Source organism: Lepidothrix coronata, unplaced genomic scaffold, assembly GCF_001604755.1.
Source record: "Lepidothrix coronata isolate B3197 unplaced genomic scaffold, Lepidothrix_coronata-1.0 Scaffold254, whole genome shotgun sequence".
NCBI lineage: Eukaryota > Metazoa > Chordata > Aves > Passeriformes > Pipridae > Lepidothrix > Lepidothrix coronata.
This window is the reverse complement of record NW_016690434.1, coordinates 288,950-307,294: the sequence shown is the minus strand read 5'-3', so window position 1 is coordinate 307,294 and position 18,345 is coordinate 288,950. Positions and strand designations below refer to the sequence as shown.

General features: G+C 51.5%; 1 protein-coding gene across 6 annotated transcripts in view; it reads left to right on the top strand.

Moving 5' to 3' along the window:
* Positions 1-16,069, top strand: part of NSMF (NMDA receptor synaptonuclear signaling and neuronal migration factor) — a 47,390-nt gene extending 31,321 nt beyond the window's left edge. For 3 of the 6 annotated variants that reach the window (XM_017835304.1, XM_017835303.1, XM_017835308.1), the window contains 10 exons: positions 1,108-1,160; positions 3,295-3,384; positions 4,976-5,097; positions 6,551-6,634; positions 7,677-7,710; positions 8,243-8,313; positions 9,444-9,523; positions 11,086-11,188; positions 11,270-11,345; positions 13,153-16,069. In XM_017835304.1, the coding sequence (XP_017690793.1) occupies positions 1,108-1,160; positions 3,295-3,384; positions 4,976-5,097; positions 6,551-6,634; positions 7,677-7,710; positions 8,243-8,313; positions 9,444-9,523; positions 11,086-11,188; positions 11,270-11,345; positions 13,153-13,250 (811 nt within the window). In that variant the 3' untranslated portion in view covers positions 13,251-16,069. The remainder of the gene's footprint in view (positions 1-1,107; positions 1,161-3,294; positions 3,385-4,975; positions 5,098-6,550; positions 6,635-7,676; positions 7,711-8,242; positions 8,314-9,443; positions 9,524-11,085; positions 11,189-11,269; positions 11,346-13,152) is intronic. The other 3 variants (XM_017835307.1, XM_017835305.1, XM_017835309.1) reach the window with 1 other exon arrangement.
* The last annotated feature ends 2,276 nt before the right edge of the window (positions 16,070-18,345 follow it).

Genomic DNA, 18,345 nt, shown 5'->3' with positions numbered 1-18,345 from the left:
CCTACTCACCCCACTAACGTGTGTGTGAGCCAGACAACTTGGCATTGACCCCTTTCACCAGCTGTAGTCTCTGTTGCTTGGTGTCTGTGGTGTGTGTTGGGGGGCAGAAGGGAATCCAGGAAGGCTCCCTCACTCCATGTAGGTTCCCTGACATCCTGGGGCTGCACTGTGGGGTGAAGTCACCCTGACTAAGTAGGGTTCATGGAGGGGTGACACTTCTCTTGATAGTCCACATGCTGCTCCTCCCTCTGTCTCTTCTGCTGTCCTGTTTGATTCCTGTCCTGTTCCTGCCTTGGTGAGTGATGAGAAACTAAAGGAAACAGGTCCCTTGCTCTCGGAGGGGCTGGACAAAGAATCCCTTTGCCACGGCCTCTCAGGCGTGGCCAGGACACTGTTTTACACAGACCTGACTGTGGGGTGTAGCTGCTCCCCAGGGATTACCCTCTATGGGTTTTCCCTGGAGCTGTGTGCTCTGCAGCCCCTCTGGCCCTGCCTGTGAGTCCTGGGCAGGGCAGTGGGGGTGGCAGCTGCAGCAGAGAGCAGGTCCCTGGGGACAGCCAGCACTGCTCAGTGCTGCTGTCCAAGGAGGGACAGCCTGCTCCAGCCTTCCCAGCATGGTTCCCAACAGCAGGGGTGGGACCTTAGCAGCTGCAGTGTTTGGGGATGAGCACAGCCACAGGCATGGTGTGTGCAGAACCTGGGCACCTCACACTCCTGCTGAAGCAGGATAGAGGGGAGCAGGCACTGCTCTTTGCTAGGAAAAGAGGGAACATTCCCAGCATGGGCAGTGGGTGCGCTCAGCAAGGTACAGCACAGCTGTGCCTCAGTCACAGGAAAGGGAGAGCGGGCTGAGAGCAGGGGGTGCCATGTAGGACCCCCCTTGCCCCGTGCCAGGGAGCTCAGAATAGTCCCACTCTTGGCAAACACAACATCCCCAGCACTGGGTTGGTGCAGGCTGGGGAACTGATCTCCAGCTTTTGAAAGCCCAGAAGGAAATACGCCATCATCCCCATTTTGGTTTTGTTCCTCCCGTTTTTTCAGTCCTGCTGGGCCCAGGTGTTGTTCTGTGTCACCTTCCTCAAAGGTTGTGTTTGGCCTTTCTTTCAGGAATTTTCGGAAGCACCTCCGCATGGTGGGGAGCCGAAGGGTTAAAGCACAAAGTAAGTGAGCACCTGTGGGCTGTGGCTGTGAGGAGCTGGGGTTTGTGCTGGAGGGACATGGGGAGCTCTGTCACGTGCAGCTCTGGGTGGAAAGGACCTGGCACTGGGCTGGAGAGAGGATTTGACCTGCTGGTGCCAATTATCCTGCAAAAATGAAGGCCAGGTTGCTGCAAGTCTCTGGGACACGTGGATGTCCCAGATGGATGTCCCAAGCAGCCTGAAAGTTACTTCCAAGGACCCTCTGCCTTGGCTGTGGGAGATCTTTGGTGCAAGGAATGGAAGGAAAGCTGCAGCATCCTTGCCCCGTGTGTGGGTTTTGGTGGAGGCTTGTGAGGAGAACCCGAGCTGGGAGTTGAGCAGAGCTGGAAGCACTGCCTGGCCTCCCCTGCAGCTGGGACCTGGGGTGTGCCTCCTGGGGTGCTCCGTGCTCCCTGTGCCATGCAGGCTGCTGGTTGTCTCCTTCTCCCACTGCCATCTCCACAGCAGGACCTGGGGAAAGTTGCCTGCTGGGAGCTAAGAGGATGATGGAAGGGAGGAAGAAGAACAGGGAAGAGACTGGAGCAAGGGGGAAATAAGGGAGTGTTATGCCTCACAGGGGAAGAAATCCCCTCTTAGGCCTGGGAAATGGCAGTTCCCTTTCTCTGCAGAAGGCAACACGCCTTCATAACTTGGTTGGGGCAGCACCCTTGTCGCTGTGAAGTGGGCTGAGAGTGGTGTAACCTGCTCCTGAGAGCTGAGGATTGCTCCAGAATGGAAAACAGCTTGTTCTTCCCAACCCCTGGCCAGGCATCGTGTACAGACTGCCCACAGCAAAGCACTGCTGAGTTCAATTTGCGTTCTTTCCTCTCTCATGTGCTGTGGGAAGTGATCAGCAAAGAGCTTTGCCCTTTCCAGAGTCTTTGTTGGCATCTGAGTTAGCACTGCCTGACGTGGCCAGGGCTCACCTCCCCCAGAACTGTGGGGAAGCTCAGGCATGTCTCTGCCTCTGGAACTCTGGGGTCATGTTTTCAAAGCTTTCTTTGTGTGCACAATACCTCAGTGCCTGGTTTAAATGCAAACTGAGGATGGAGATCACCTGAAGAACTGAAGATGTGATTTCTCTCCCTGGACACCCACCCTGGACACACTGCAGGATGGGACAGGTCACACCCACCCTGGACACACTGCAGGAGGGGACAGGTCACACCCACCCTGGACACACTGCAGGAGGGGACAGGTCACACCCACCCTGGACACACTGCAGGAGGGGACAGGTCACACCCACCCTGGACACACTGCAGGAGGGGACAGGTCGCTTCTCAGCTCTTATGATACAGACCTGCAGTGGATTCCTGTGCTGCTGTTACTCGACACCCTGCTGCAAACTCCCTGTCTGCCACCAGAAATAGGTATTAGTGGCTGTAAGTGCCTGTTAATCTCGGCATAATGGCTCTCACATGGGCTTGCCAAGTCAGACATGGTGGTTGGCACTTCCCAGGAATTTGCCTGTGGTGCAGCCAGCTGGGCCAAGCTCCCTGGATTCCGATTGGGAAATGCCAGCACAAACAGTACAATACTCCTTGGGAAAAGAAAACAAACCAGAGGTAGTGCTCACAAGAGCGCAGGCAAGCAAAGGCTGAAGGATTTCCTCTTTTGCAATGAAAGTTAGAAAGCATGAGATTTCCAGAGACATTCCTGTCCTGCTGTTTGGTCCAGCTCAGATTGGGATGAAGGGATGAAGAACATGAAGGGAGAACTGCCTGGAGAACTACTGCCTTCTTCTGGTCATAGAGGTCACAGAGCTGTGCAGTGCATCTTCCTGGGAGGCCTTTGAGTCCAAGCACTTACACTGGGACACCGGAATAGCTTTGTTAAATTGAGGTATGAGCTGTGTGCCATTTAAGGAGAGACCATCAAGTGGCATCCACTTTCTGTGTTACACACCCTGTCCTCTGCAGGGCACTTTGTCTGGGCTGTGTAGAAGAGAGACCCGTGTTTGCTGTGTGGAAAGGACTCACGTTTGGCAAGTGGAAGGACAAGCCCAGGGGAGTCTGTGATGTGTGGCTTTGGTGGAAATCTACTGGCTGTTTTGTTTGGTGGCAGCAGCAGAGGTGGCTTTGGGATCTGTTAATGTCCTGCTCTGGTTTTATCCTAGCCTTTGCCGAACGGCGTGAGAGGAGCTTCAGCAGGTCCTGGAGTGACCCGACTCCCATCAAAGCTGATTCCTTCCATGACTCTCGAGAAAGTGAGTTCTGAGTCCTTCCTCCTGTGGGCAAACCCTCCAGTGGAGGTGTTGACTGGAGTCCCACTGGAGTAACTCCTCTGTGCCCTTCTGTCCTGTCTGTGATCCTTTTAGTTTCCTGAGATCGGAGCACGTAACGCTCCAGGTGTATGTACCTGTTCATCTGTGTGTCCCTCTATTCGTTTGTAGAGCACAACCCAGCTAACCTCAGGTTATTAAGCAGTTGCCAAAGGATAGTAGTGGTACAGCTCTCTTACAGCCCTCTGTTCCCATCATCCCTTATTTCCTTGGGACCCAAACAACCCACCTGGAAGCTCGCCAGTCCACACCTACCTTCACCAGAGTGGGGCTGACTTGGCTTCCCATGCAGGAGCCCCTTCTGAGCTCTTCTCTAGGCTGGAGTAGCTCCAGAACACAACTGAAGTGCTCTGTGAGATGGAGCTTTGATTTCCTGGCCGTGCTGCCTGCGCAGGTCAGGCCTCATAGGTGATGATCTTCATTTGGGCTGCCAGGAATTCCTCTGGGAATCCCCAGTAGTGCTGCCACGTTCTGCTTGTGGGGACTGAGATGCTGTTGTGCTAATTTACAGGAGGAAATGCCAGCATCTTCCCACTGTATTCTTATAGAGGGAATGGCTGTTTTACAAAGATTTTATTGAAAGCCTGTAGGCAGGAACTCGGTGGTTATGAGTTTGCCCACGTTGAAATGGATTTCACTAATGAAATGACCTGACCTACCAGGTAAGCGTGAGATCTGGCCCTGCTAGCTGTAGGGGGAGGTGTGTGAAAGGCAGGCCAAGTTCAAAACATGACCTGCTTGCTGCTTGGCAGTCTGATCCCTCCCTGTTCCCTCAGCTAACCAGAGGCACATGGAAAAGCCATGGTTCAGACAGGCTCCAGGCACTGCCCAGCGACACTCGGACATCCCGACAGGCACAAAGAGAGGCATCTCAGTTCTCTTTCCTCAGTCCAGGAACCATCTCTATTTTTAACCTTTAATGGTCAATTATATTCCTTCCAGATGTTTTTTTTCCCCAGGAGGCATTGAAGGCCAACAGGTAAGGTCAATTTGGAGAGCAAATTCAAGTCCACTGTTGCACTATGACTGTGTTTGCTGCAGCTGTCCTCACGCACGCTCCAAGAATTCTCTGCCAGGATCAGTCTGACCAACAAGGCAGATTTGCTTTACAATCCCTCAAAAGATGTAGTCAGAGCAGTAATTACTACAAGGAGACCAGCTTTGAAGTCTTTGAACTTTTGCTTATCAGCTTGGCAATGCTGAAGTGTAGAGAGCCTGTCTGTGTTCTGTCTCCTTCTCCGTTTCTGGAATGACGGGGTGACTGTTGTGAAAGCTGAGCCTGGTGACTGTGAGGGTGATGAAGCTCTGTGATATGTGGTGTGGAGCTCTTCGTGCACTCTCCATCCGTTCCGTGTCTGTCTGTTTGGAGACACCAGCCCCAAAGTGTGGTTGTCTGTCACTCTGGGGAAGGCAGGAGGGCACAAGTCTGGTGGCTTGTGGAGCCTCCTGCGAGGAAGCTGCCAGGATGGATGGGGAAGGCCGTTCTGCCCTGGTAATGCTCCCTGTGTCCTGGCAGGCCATGACCTTCAGGATTCCTGCGGCACTCTGGAGGGTGACTTCGACTTGAACTGGGAAGCAGAAAAGGAACTTGAAGCCATGGCATGTGACGGAGAAGACTTTATTCCACCAAAAATAATGGTGAGGGTTTCCAGCTCAGCTGCCTGTATCTACTCAGGCTCTGTCTGTCCTTTCAGAGCTAAGTTTAGGGTCTCCATGGGAAGAGGCAAGTCTGTTATGTAGGCAATGCCTCAGGTGTGTGTGAGGGTCACTCAGAGATCAGCCAAGACATGACACGGTGTTCAGAGCTGTTACTGCTGGGGTTAATGTGTTGACAGAAAACTAGAAGGAAGGACCTGTAATCCAAATCAGAGCAGGACTGACACCAACACAGAGTCAAGTCAGCCTGAGTCTGTTTAACCCTGAAAATGGAGACCTGAGTCCCCAGTCCCAGCAGTCCCTCCCTCCTGTTGTTACTTGCCTGATTTACTTTGAAGCTGCATGTCATTCCTTGGGATGGTTTCTCTCTCTTGCTTGATTCCAGCCTTCCCCCTGTGCTCCCCTGCTCTGCTCTGTGGGGTTTGGCAGACAGGGCCAGGTTCTCACACATCCCTTCCTCGGCCACATGCACGAGGCAAAATGGGGTCTGAGGCTTCCAGCCTGTTGTCAGGGCAGCACTGCCAGTCCAGCACAGCAGTGCTGGTTTTGAATGGGTCCTGCTAAGATCTGGGAAGAGTGAAGGACATGGAGACTGTGTTCCCAGGCTGTCTGTGCAGACTTGGCCCACCCTTTACACACTGTCACCCTGGGCTGTGTGTGTGGTGGTTGTCCATCCCTGGATATATATATGTATGGAGTGTGTATATATATATATATGTATATATATAACCTGTGCTGCTTCAGAAGTGTCCTTTTAACTCCATGTGGCTGGAGCACAGATGTGCTGCCTACTGGGATGGGGGGCTTGGACACCAGCCCCAGCTGGAAGCCAGGCTGCACTTCCCAGTCCACCAGCAGCACTGCCTGCTCTGCTCTCCCGGGGATGAATGGAGGTGCCTGGAATCACAGCACAGTTGGGGCTCTGGTGCTGCTGGAGCCACCTGAACCTTCAGCCAGAGTTGCCAGACACCTTCCTGATGCCTGTGACCCTGAGCCTGATGCAGTGTCCTGCCAGCAGACAGCCACTCCTGCCTTTTGAACACTCCCTGCACTCCCTACAGCCAGAAGGGAGGCTGTACAGGAGGGATCCTTACTGGGATACAGCCATTCCTGGGGATACAGCCATTCCTGGGGATACAGCCATTCCTGGTGACACGTCCTCTGTGCGCACCAGCCTCCCCTTCCCAAACTGTTCTCTCTGCTGCCTGTGAGGCAGAGCTGTGTGCTCCCGTGTTGGGGTCCAGGAGATGGTGACACAGGGGGTACTTGGCAGGCCTGGGATGCTCTGTGGTGGAACAAAGGCTGGAATACCTTCCACAGGGATGCAGAGAGGCTGGATTAGCTGCCAGGGCACTGTTAGCATGGATTATGTGCTTCTGTCCACACTGTACTACCTTCTCCTCATGCTGTTGCACCTTTTTTTTATCTCTTCCAGCTCATTTCTTCCAAGGTGCCCAAAGCAGAGTATGTCCCAACCATTATCCGCAGGGACGACCCCTCCATCATCCCCATCCTCTATGTAAGTAAATCCCTTCTGCTGTGGCTGGGAACAGGCTTCATATTGGGAACTTTTTATTTTATAGTTCCTGTTATGGTCTCTCCAAAGCACTGGTGTGATTTGGAAGAACTGCCAGGGAGGGGCTGGGGCTGTGCTGAACCCAGCTTTGGGGTCTGGGGTGGCTTTGTGGGGGCTCAGGTCTGGGCAGAACAGGAAGGTGGAGTGAAAATGGCACATGGGAGTTGTTGGGCTCTTCAGGCCCAGCCAAACTGCATGGGGAGATTATCAAGGGAAGGCAGGGCAGGCTGGATCACAGGCAGAGCTCTGCATTGTCAGGCTTAGGGCTCCTCCTTATGCTCATCCTTGGGATGAGCAGGACTTCAGAGCTCAGCAGTGAACACAAACCCCATCACCCCATGTGCTGTGGTGCATCCCTGCCAGTCACTAATTTAACTCTGATTTTTCTCTGGGAATCTGGCCTGAGCAGGTGTCTGAAACAGCAGGAAGGAGTCATGGGTCTCTTTTTCCTAATGACTTACTCACTTAATTTGAAAGGGAAGGTGGGACTGACAGCCCAGAGAGCCCTGTGTGCAGCAGGCAGTGCTGCTGGGGGCTCAGCCTTGCTGCCTCCCTTCCTTGGGGAGTTGTGCAGTTGTCCTGATGATCCTGCTGTGCCAGAGGCACTGTGTTGGGCTGTTTGTCAACCAGCTTGGACGTGGGGAAAACTGGCTGCAAAATGTGGGCCAAGAGGCAAATAGGCATTGCTGGTGCTGACTGCATCTGATGGACAGTCTGTGCTTTGGATGTGTCTGCAGCCTTCATCTCCAAGCCTTTGGGTGGATTTGGTCTTCATGGGCAGTTGAGCCTTCAGCTTCTGTGCTGAAATGTGATTTAGGGTGGTGATTGCTGTGCTGTCACTACCAGCCTTCAGTTGGTGTAACTGCTCTTAGAGCATCTGTTGGCCTGGGAATGGGATTGTGTGCAATATTAGAGACCATAATGCTGTCATGGGAGCTGATGTAGTGACAGTGAACCTTTGTGTGTCCTCTGTCTTGGTTTCCAGGACCATGAACATGCTACCTTTGATGACATCTTAGGTACGTGAGTGTTATTTCCTTTTCTTGCTTCCTGCCCATTGTGAATGTAACCCATCAATGTGTCAGTCACTCAGCTGCCCTGTGCCTCAGCTGCCACTCATAAAGGTGTTTTTGCCACCCCAGTGACACATGACAGACAGTCAGCTGCTCTTGGATGTGCTGCTGTAATAAACCTTCACTTCTGTGGCTCGTTTTCTATGCCAAACTCCTGGTTTGTGGAAGGGAAACTGAGGCACAGGGCAGCAGGTACCTGTTCATTGCACCTGTGTGGTGGGTGGGAGCATGAACAGGGTCAGGAGGGCTGGCTCTGCTCCAGTGCCATGGTCAGAGCAGTGCCTGGTGCTGCACCATCCCTCCTCTGCCCTGTGACACACTGGGATTCCTGCTTCCCACAGCATCCCTGGCATGTAGGTGCTGAGCAGCTCTCCCAGCTCAGCCTCCTGCCTGCAGGACTGAAGTGGAAAGAAATAAGATTGATTTTTAACCTCCTCCATGGTTCATATTTTCCAACATGTTTGGGGTTTTTTTGCAGAGGAAATAGAGAAGAAACTTAACATTTATCGCAAAGGCTGCAAAATCTGGAAGATGCTGATATTTTGCCAGGTATGTGAAAGTTGTTAAGTGCTTGGATGATTTCTTACAAATTTGTCTTTTTCTACAGGGAGAATGACATGAAGGAAGCAATATTCCAAAGTCAGGTTCCATTGAAGTAACTGCCAGTGCCCAGCTTTCACTTCCCATTTCCCAGACACTGAGCAGGCTGGAGTTGCTGTGACAGCAGGAACTCAAACCTGATTTAGGGAGGCCAGGTCAAGAGCTGGGCTGGTTCTCAGCTCCTCTCGAGGAACCCCAGGCAAACCAGCATCAGCACAGACCTCGAAAGGGGATTCCAGAGACAGGAACAAGAATTTGCATTGTCATGGTTATGGTTTCCATCCGGTTCCAGTGTGACAGTGACAGTGGTGCAAGCTGTGGATCAGACTGGCAGATGGCTCAGCTGGGAGCTGGAGGCCAGTGGAGGCAGGAGAGGGGTCAGGGTACAGGCTGGAGCTGTGGCTTGGACAGGTTCAAGCCCTGCTGGATCTGTGGCTTGCTGGGGATTTCCTTCCCAAGTCTCCTGTTCCTCAGGGTGGTCAGCTTTGGACTTCCCCAGCAGCTGTGCAGGGAACCTTGACATGAGAAATGAGGAAGGAAACCTGACTTGAACTCCCTCCCGTGTCCCCTGTGCTGCAGCATGGCAGGTTTGCTGCACACTGACCTAGAGATTGTGGCTTTTAATGTTCCTGGTGCTGTGCTCAGTCTGTTTATGCCTTTTGCTGCCCAAGGCCAGTTCCTCTGCAGTGCCATCATCCCTTTCCTGTTTATCCCTGCTGTGCTCAGCTTCTCCTCTGCCCACCCCGGCAGGTCCCCCAGTGACAGGGGATGTCCCTTGTCCCCAAACGACACAGACTTTCTTGTCTTCCCTGTTACTCTCCAGTGACTCACACCGACGATTTTCGTCTATTATTGTGCCTTTCTAGAGCAAGGTGGGCACAGAACAGTAAAAACTGGAGAATCCAACCCCCCCACTCCCCATATGTGGATGTGTCCTGCTGCGGAGGGTTCCCAGCGTGGCTGCCCTGCTCCCTTGTGGCAGTTCCGGGAATGGCTGGGCAGGACAGGAAATACATCCAGGATTTTTATCCCCGGGGCCTGTGCAAAGGGGTTTCCACGTGTCTGTGTCTCTCTTGCAGGGAGGTCCCGGGCACTTATACCTGTTAAAGAACAAAGTCGCCACTTTCGCCAAAGTGGAGAAGGAGGAAGATCTGATCCTGTGAGTGGCTCTGTTGTGTTCTGGACTTGCATGGAGTTTTCCTGCTGGGTTTGCTCAATGTTTGCAGCACATGGCCAAGCAGAAGAGGTGAAGGGAGCTGGGGTGGGTTATTCAGGGGATGAGGAGGCTGAGGAGGGGCTGTCAGCAGGTTGAAGCTCGTTCAGGGGGAGATGCAAAGGTGACAGAGCTGAGCTCATCCCTGGGGTGCTGCAGCCCTGGTCACCAGATTTGTGCTTCTATCTGCTATTTAGTGTCTCTCTGGACTAGAGACTATCAAAAGATTAAAAAAAAAAAAAAGGTATTTCCTCTCCTAACAAAGGCTGTGCTGACCAGAAACCAGAACATGCCCCTCGAGCCTCTGGTGCTCAGCAGTGGCTGCAGTAGCATTGCTGAGCAGACACCAGTGGCAGAAATCCAGAGTGTTCCCCCACAGCTGTCTCTGGTCAGGGGGAAGTGGAATTTGTCTCTGCAAAGCCTGCTCAAAGTCCAGCCTGTTACTGAGGAGGCTTTTCACTAACATGCCAGCCTGTGAGCTGGGATTGCTGAGGCAATTTTGCTTCTCCTTGTAGAGTTAAGCTTTGCCTGCTTTGCTGCCTACTCAGTTTTGCTGGCTCAGACGTCCTTGGCTAATGGTGCTTGGCTGTGGGGGAGAGGATGTTACACCAACCTGTTCCTACACAACTTTTTGTTGGCGAGAGAACTGAGTATTAAAATCAACATCTGCTCAGCAATCCCGTGCTCTGGCACAAACACTGGCTGTAAAATCTTTGAGCACTTGTGCACATAACACAATTCTGAACACATTCCAGGCATCATAACTGCTCCCAAGCTGATAAATCAGGGATCTTCAGAAAGCTGTGAACACACAGCTGAAAATTTGGAAGCTTGGCAGTGAATGCCTCCATGCAGCTTGTGTGTTCCTTGGGAGGCTGTCCTGAGGAAACCTGAGGCTGCAGGCTGGTTGGGAAACCCATGGAGGAACTGCTGGGCTTTAGAGCCCCCCCAGCTCCAACCCTCTGCCCAGGGTTGTGTTTCACATCCCACCAGGTTCCTGGTCACAGTCACAACACCTAAACTGGGTCTGACTGTGACCAGCACCAAGCACAGGCTGACATGGAGCAGCCTGGTCTTGTGTTGCCCCTGTAGCTGTGGAGAACAACAACTTCTCCAGCTGCTCCCTTCTGATTTCCTGGAAATGAACCAGTGCACTGAGAACACTGGTGAGTAGAAAGGGCAGTTGTTGATAGAAATGGGAGAGAGGAAACTGGAGGGGATGCTTAGTAAAACTGGCACTCTAAGAGCACTCCTGGTGGACTTTGCTCCCTTCTCTTCACCTTGGAGCTTCCTTGGCTCAGTGGGCTGCTCCTCCTTCTCAGGCACATGACTTGGACCTGCTCCTCAGGCCCTTGCTCTGCCACTGCTCTTCCTTGTCTAAGATCCAATGGCTTTTCCTGACCACCCTTCTGAGTGGTGTGTGCACACATCCTTGGGATAAATCATGCCTATGAGGAGAGATACTTTATATTTTAGTTATGTATTCTGTTTTTTCCTGTTTTTTCCAGCTTCTGGAAGAGGTTGAGCCGGCTGATGAGTAAAATCAATCCTGAACCAAATATCATCCACATCATGGGCTGCTATGTTCTTGGAAACCCCAATGGGGAGAAGGTAGGAGCTTCTGGATCAATTCTGGGTCCCCAGGAGTCATCTCTGTTTTCAGCTGCTAACTTTGATATATTTTCCTTTCAGCTATTTCAGAATCTGAAAAACTTAATGAATCCTTATAGGGTTGCCTTTGAGTCTCCACTTGAACTATCAGCTCAAGGTAATTTATTTTCTTTACAAAGACACACACCCTCCTAACCAGCCTGCCTCCTTCAGGGGGGCATCTTCCTGAAAAAGCAGTTTTGAGCTCCCTTAAGTCCTGCCATGGTCTTTGTTTTGCCTGTAACCACCGTGTTTTCCTGGGTTTCCCCTCACAGCTCCTCCATGTTCACACTTCATCTGTCCTGTACCTGAGGCTGCAGAGCCCTGTCCCAGGCCACTGGCAGTGCAAAGTAGGCAGCTTTCCAAGCTGAGTGTAGGAGAACTGTCAATACTTGGACATGAGGAATCTGTGGGAGAAATGCACGTGGAGCAGAACCTTTTCTGTAGCCAGGTTCTCCAGGGCTCAGACCACTGGCACTGAAAGAGTTGTGTCATCAACAAGCAACTGGGATATGACCCATCAGAGCCTTTCTACAGCTCAGTCTCTTGGCTTTTTTTCCCTTTTCTGCCTGTAGCTCAGGATGTTTCAAGGGGCTACAGGATTTTTCCTGTTCTCTGCTCAAGTGTCAGTAATTGGTGAGGTTTCACAAGCAGCAGATTCTGAATTTGCCCTTGTTTTTTGTGTTTGCTGTATTCCTTGGCACTTTGTTCTCTTGGCAAATAAAACCACACAGCATCAGGCTGTGGGTGCTTCCTCAGCTGCTCCCAGCTGGCCTCAGCACTGCTGGGTTATTCTTAACTCCCCTCTCCCTCAGGAATGTGCAGGAGTTGAGCACTTTGGTGCTGCACAGAGTTCATGGAATCACAGAGTCCCAGGCTGGTTTGTGTTGGAAGGGACCTTAAAGCTCATCCAGTTCCATGGGCAGGGACACTTTCTACTAAACCAGATTCTCAGTTCTCTGTGTGTCCTGCCAAGGTCTGGAGCAGCTGTACCCCCTGCCTGCAGAGATCCCACGGTGAACATGCTTGGACATGTGTCCCAGAGCAGCTTGCAGGGAGATTCCCAGGTTTGTGGGCAGCTCAGCAGGCAGGCAGTGGGCTCTGTGTGCAGGCACTGAGCAGTTGATCTTCCAGGAGGGCTGAAGAACACGGCTGAATTTATCCCCTTGGTCAGTCTGGGACGCAGTAATACTGTACCCTCCTAATCCTTTGCAAAGTCATCTAAAACTAATCTTAATCAGGCCTCACAAGAGAAAATCCCCTCCTTAAGCCCTGTCTGAGTGCAGGGTTGTTTGCCCTTGCATTTTCCAATGCACCCACTGCCTCCTGGGCACTGCCCTTGATCTGTGAGTGCCTGTGAGACCCCCCTTTGATCAGAGGGGCTCAGAGCTGGCACTGGTGTGTCCTGTGAGCTCATTGCTGGGAGCAGAGACAGCCCTGCAGCACAGAGATGGCCTGGTAATTTAAAAAAAAAAAGACATATTTTTGTTCGAATTTTCAATGTTAATTATTTTTAGTGTTTCCCACAAGTCTTTACAATGAGTTAACTCTTGGTTTGTAGTTTCTGAAGTCCCTGTGGCTGGTCCTCCCCAGCCCCTGGCCCCAGCTCAGCACTCAGAGCAGAGAGGTCAAAGTCTGGAGACAGACTTTGTGCTCAGTTCCTTCCCCCATGGACAAACCCTGCCAGGGGATTACAAGGAGCCATTCATGGTCGAGGAGACCTAAAAAGATGTTTGGTTCTCACGGGCACCTCCACGTGCCCCGGGGCAGGTGCCCAGTGCCAGTGTTCCCCCAGGGAAGTGTCTGCATGGGTTCCTGTGCCCTGCCCATGAAAAAAACCTGCTGGGTTTTTTGTGGTGCTGTGGCCTCTCCCCTGTGTCCCTCGTGCTGCAGGGTGTGACCCCTCTGCTCCATTTCACTTCTAGGTAAGCAAATGATCGAGACTTACTTTGACTTCCGCCTTTACCGCCTCTGGAAGACCCGCCAGCACTCGAAACTATTGGATTACGATGACATTTTATGAGCTGGAGAAGACTTTGCAAGAGGAAGCTCATCACCAGTGTCCAAGAAGTCATGCTTATTGCAGAGAGACTTTTTTATTGGCACAGGGAGCCCTTCAGAGCCCCACGGGAGCAGCAGTGCTAAAGGCAGGGGAGGAGGAGCCCTCGGAAGCGTGTCCAAGGAAAGTCTCCTGGGTCAAGAGAGACTGGAGGGAAAGGGGGTGACCCTGGCTGGCCCCAGTCCGAGCCCTGGGGTCTCAGGAGGAGCTGTGTGCAACGAGGACAGGATGGAGTTCCTGGCAGAACTGAGCTGTTTTGGGTCAGAATGGGCCAGATTTGATTCCAGGTCCTTTTAAAGACTTTTGAAGCTCAGGTTTTCTTACAAAAAAAAAAATAAACCCAGTTACCCGTGCACTACGATGGAGAAGTCACCAGAGCACAGAGGGAGGAGGGGGTTGTACTGCTGGGACCTTCTGTGCTGAGGATCTCGGAGAGCAAGGACTGCTACACCTACTCCTGCAAGCTTAGAGCAAGACAACCCAGTTTCCATGTGAATATATACTGGGATATAGAATTGAAATCTTCTTTTTTTTGTTTTGTTTTGTTTAATAGAAAATAAGTGCAATTTTTATAGCAAAGGGTGGGGGTAAAAATCCCTCCCAATATTTAATTAGTTAAAAAATAACACACCATAACCAATAGATGAGGTATTTCTGGTCTGCTTGAAAATATATTCAGATTGGTAATATATCTTCTGTAGACATATTTAATCACCAGCAAACATGGTTTTAACATAACTTGGCAGACCCTGCATGTCTGCTGCATTGGTTTGGTTCCTTCCTTTCAGAGTAGCTGTGTTGCACTAACTGTACCTGCTCTCACGAATGTATAGTTCTCCTCCAATTAGCCACAACTTTATTACTTTCTATTTTGCTGCTTGCAAAACTATGGGACTTTAGTTTTGCTGAAATACTTTAGGTTAGGAATATGGGGCCTGGCTGGGGAAGCCTCTGTCAGGCCCTCTGTGGTATAAAAATGAATTAGAAATTAATAGCCATGGTAATTACCTGTTCATGCCAGTGCTTTGCCGTGTGTTGGGAGTTGAGCTCCCTTCCCGACCTGCCACGAGGAGCAGCTGTTGGGACCCCTCTGAGGGGACTGTGCACTGAGGCATTCGGGAGAAATGCTTCTGGAGGAACAGGTTTGGAGCATGAGTTTGAATCTTCCCTGTGTTCACTTGATTGCCAGTTGTTTGTGCATAAAACACCTCTTTTTCCTTGCTGAAAGACCTGTTTCTTGGTCTGAGCTGTTCCCTTCCCTTCCTGAGCAGGACAGAGAAAACCCCAAGCTCTGTCAGACCTGAGAACCCAGGTCTTGATATTTGATGATAAATTTTGGAATCTCTTTACTTTTTGTTTGGTCAGGTCAGGGGGTGCTTTTTGTTTTGGGAAGGGCTTTTTTTTCACATTCTACTGTCCTTTCAGAGGATAAATAGTACTTAGAGTCTGTAGGTCACTGGCAATTCTCAGAGGTGACACAAATTACTTCTTTTACAAGCAAAAGAAGTAACAGGGAAGGATTACCTTGTTTTCCTGATTTCCTGTTATCTAAAATTAGTTGATTGTGAAGTGAAGGAAAATATATGTATAAATCTTCTTTTAACTACTTACAAAAAGAACTACTTGTTCTGATCTGTAGAGTCCTCCTCCCCCTGTGGTTGTGATTTTGGGGAGCAGGTCCCTGGCTAGAACTGCTGAACCCTTTACATTTATGGCAGTTTTATAGCAAAACTATTTTGAAGAAATAATGTACATACACGTAAGGAGAGGAATAAGTGGAGAGGGATGGTTTAAAGTTGTTGAAAGCCACATACTGAACCAAAGAGGTGTGGGCTGTTGCCTCCCCCTGGTTGGGAGCTCTTGGGAGCTGCCCTGACCTCGGGAGCTTTGGGAGCCACATCTCATCCCTGGACTCAGGTTTGCCAGACTTGGAGTGAAGGGAAGAACAGGCACCAGTCTGTAGCTTTTGGAAGGAAATGCCAGATGTAAAAAAAAAAAAAAAAGAACCCAAAATTTATGCCAATTACTATTTAATGTTGTGGCTCCCACCAGCTCTGAGGTGAGAGGTGGGAGCCAGAGGTGCAATGGAAGCACAAAGTCACGTTATCTGGAGAAGGAAATGGTTGTGGGAGGATTAAAATGCTGACATGAAACTCTCTCCCTTTCTGACCCTTTCACCTCCTAACTGGAGACAGACAAACTGTTCTTCCTTTCTCTTTCCTGAAGTGAAATCCCAATTCAGTGAACTTGGTAGCATGAATGTAGCATTGTGGAACTATTGAAAATCTTATTTAACCCCAAAAGGGCCCGTTTCTGTATCCACTGGAGTGATTTCTCTGTAGAACTGTTGTATATCCTCACTGACCACTTGTAGAACTTGGGGTGCAAAGTAGAAGGTAGATTGTACAGTGACTCCTGTGGGAAGATGTGTGTTGGAATGGACACTGTGGACTGTTTTCCTGGTGCAGTTTATAGGATAATGAGAACTGATGAATGCATTTCCCTCCAAAGATCTATATTCCTCATAGTTTGTGATGTTTATGACATGAGCATATTATTTCCTTTGTAGCCTTCATTTGCCTAAAGGGAGGAAATATTCTCAGAGCTGTGACTGGAACAGAGTTGTGATGTTTGACATCCTGTGTGGAGCAGCATCGTTGGAATTAACCATTGGTGACAGAGGAAAACACATTTCTTGCCCTTTTTCACCAGTTGAGCTTTTCAAGTGGCTGCTGGGAAAGGAAGGGGTCAGCAGAGGAAAATAAAAATTGTCATTATTTAAACTTTAGAGGTAAAAATAGAGCCTGGAACTTCCTCAGTGGGACCAGCCTGTAAAGAATGATGAGCTGTGGGTGTGTGCTCGCTGCCAGCGCCCGGCACAGCCCCAGCCAGGACATCTCTGAGGCCCAGCACTGCTTCCTTGTGTGCTCCTGCAGCATCTCCCTGGGGATGCCAGGGCGAGGGCAGTGCCCACAGGCACAGTTCCCTGTGCATCCCTGCGTTATCTCCCCTGGGAATGCCAGGGCAGCACCCGTGGGCACAGCTCCATGTGCACTCCTGCAGTATCTCCCCTGGGATGCCAAGGCCAGGGCACAGCTCCCTGCAGTGCCTGCCTGGGGCAGCTGTGGCTGTGGCACACGGGACAGTTTGTCATCATTCCACTTCCACCAGCTCCTCCCAGCCCTCAACAGCTCAGCCTGCTCTCGGGGTGTGTCTGAAACCAGTTGTGCTGTCAGTAAATGCTGTGAGCTGTGGCTTGGTCCTGCCCCTGTGCTCTGTCAGGGCATCCACCACCCTGTCCCACTGTTACACTCAATCCCTCCCCGAGGAACTGCTGCTGCAGCTCCTGTGTGCTCTGGAATTGCATTTCCCAGGGGCAGGAGAGCCCTGGTTACCCCTGGAGGGAGGCAGATGGACCTGGGATGGCTGAATTGGGTTCCAGCCCTGGCTGTTCACCAGCCAACAGTGGAGGTTTGTGCTGCCCTTGCTGTGAGGCAGAATTGGATGTGACCTCCAGCCCCTTGTGTGGATAAACGTGTTATGGCCTGGGCTGGCAGTGTCACCTCCAGGAGGGGAGAAGGGTGGCAGGAGGGGCTCAGCCTGGCTCACCTGCTGGGAGTGGCCCCACCATGTCCTCTGGTGCCTGCAGGGAAATGTTCACTGAGCTGTAAAGGCCTGGGGGGATCGTTGTCTTCTTGGATGTGGCATTTGTGCTGTACAGGGGTTTTCCTCTTGTTTGGCTGGGAAGGAAAGGGAAGAAGAAAAGTCAAGTTACCTGAGGGATATAGGAACAGGTAGAAAACTGAGATAAAGCTTTTTTTACCTCTCCTTGTGCTGCAGCCACCAGCTTCCCTTTGCAGCTGACCTCCAGGCCTGGGGTGGGAAACAGATGAACTCCCAAATAATCCCTTCCTGTGTTGAAAAAAAACCAAACAGAAAAGTCCTTGTAGCTCCAGCAAAACATCTGACTGCAAAAGGCCCCCAGGCAGCTCATCGTGCCAGTGTGAGGACTCTGCTGTGTGCATCCCTGGGATCCCACCCTGTCCTGCCTCCGAGTGCCTCTGGAGCCACCTGAGCCATGTCCCACGGCCTGAGGAGGGGCTCTGCTGATCCTCTGCAGGGGGGACCCCCAGAAGGAATTTGTTCTTCATTTCTCAGCCTGCACTTGTTGCCTGGAGCTCAGCACAGGGTTCCTGCTTCAGGGGCTTCTGGAGTGTGTGTGTGTTCCTTCCTCACACACAGGCCCTGTCCCTGGTCAGGGGAGCTGCTCCCCTCCATTGCCTTGTGCAGTGAGAGGCAGTGACGTGTCCCTGCTGCCCTGGCACCACTGCAGCGCCTGGCACACACCCACCCACAGAGAGCTGCTGCTGTTCCGGGACGTGGCTGCGCTGGTGACCCGTCCCTGGGAGTTCCTGTTCCCAGGCTCTGCTGGCAGGGACTGCAGGGCTGCCTTGGCACCTTCACACAGCACGAGTGGGGTCAGCTGAAAGGATGGAAAGGGCTGATTCTAAACAGCCAGCCTGGCAGGATCTGGAGATGGGAGTGTGCCCTTAATCCCAGCCCCATCCTCAATCCCCCTGGAGGTGGAATGGCAGGCTTGGTGTAAGTGTAAACATCCAGCCCATCACAACCCAGTTTGAGTCACTCCTGTGTATTATTTGTGTGTTAGTTCAGGATAAGATATGTTACTGTATAGGAAAAAAGATCCTTCTGGGGGTCTTGGCAGTTGGCACCTGCTGTCAGAACCCTCCATCAGGGGATGAGCTGGGCTGTGTCATCCTCTGGGGGATCAGGCCCCACTGCCAACACCAGGACAGGGATCTGCAGCTGCAGGTAAAGCTGAGCCTCTCTGTGCCCCTGGTTTGCTGTGCCAGTCCCTGGAGCTGGTGATACAGACAGCCCTTCCTGAGGATGCCAGTACCCTCCTGAGGGATGTGGAGTGGCAATATCATCTTCCATGTCATCTGTAAAGAGCTGTTTGTGATCCTGTGTTTTGTCCCACTGACCACAGCGGATCTGTGGCTTTCTGCATCTTCCATGGAAGTGTTTTTTAATTCTC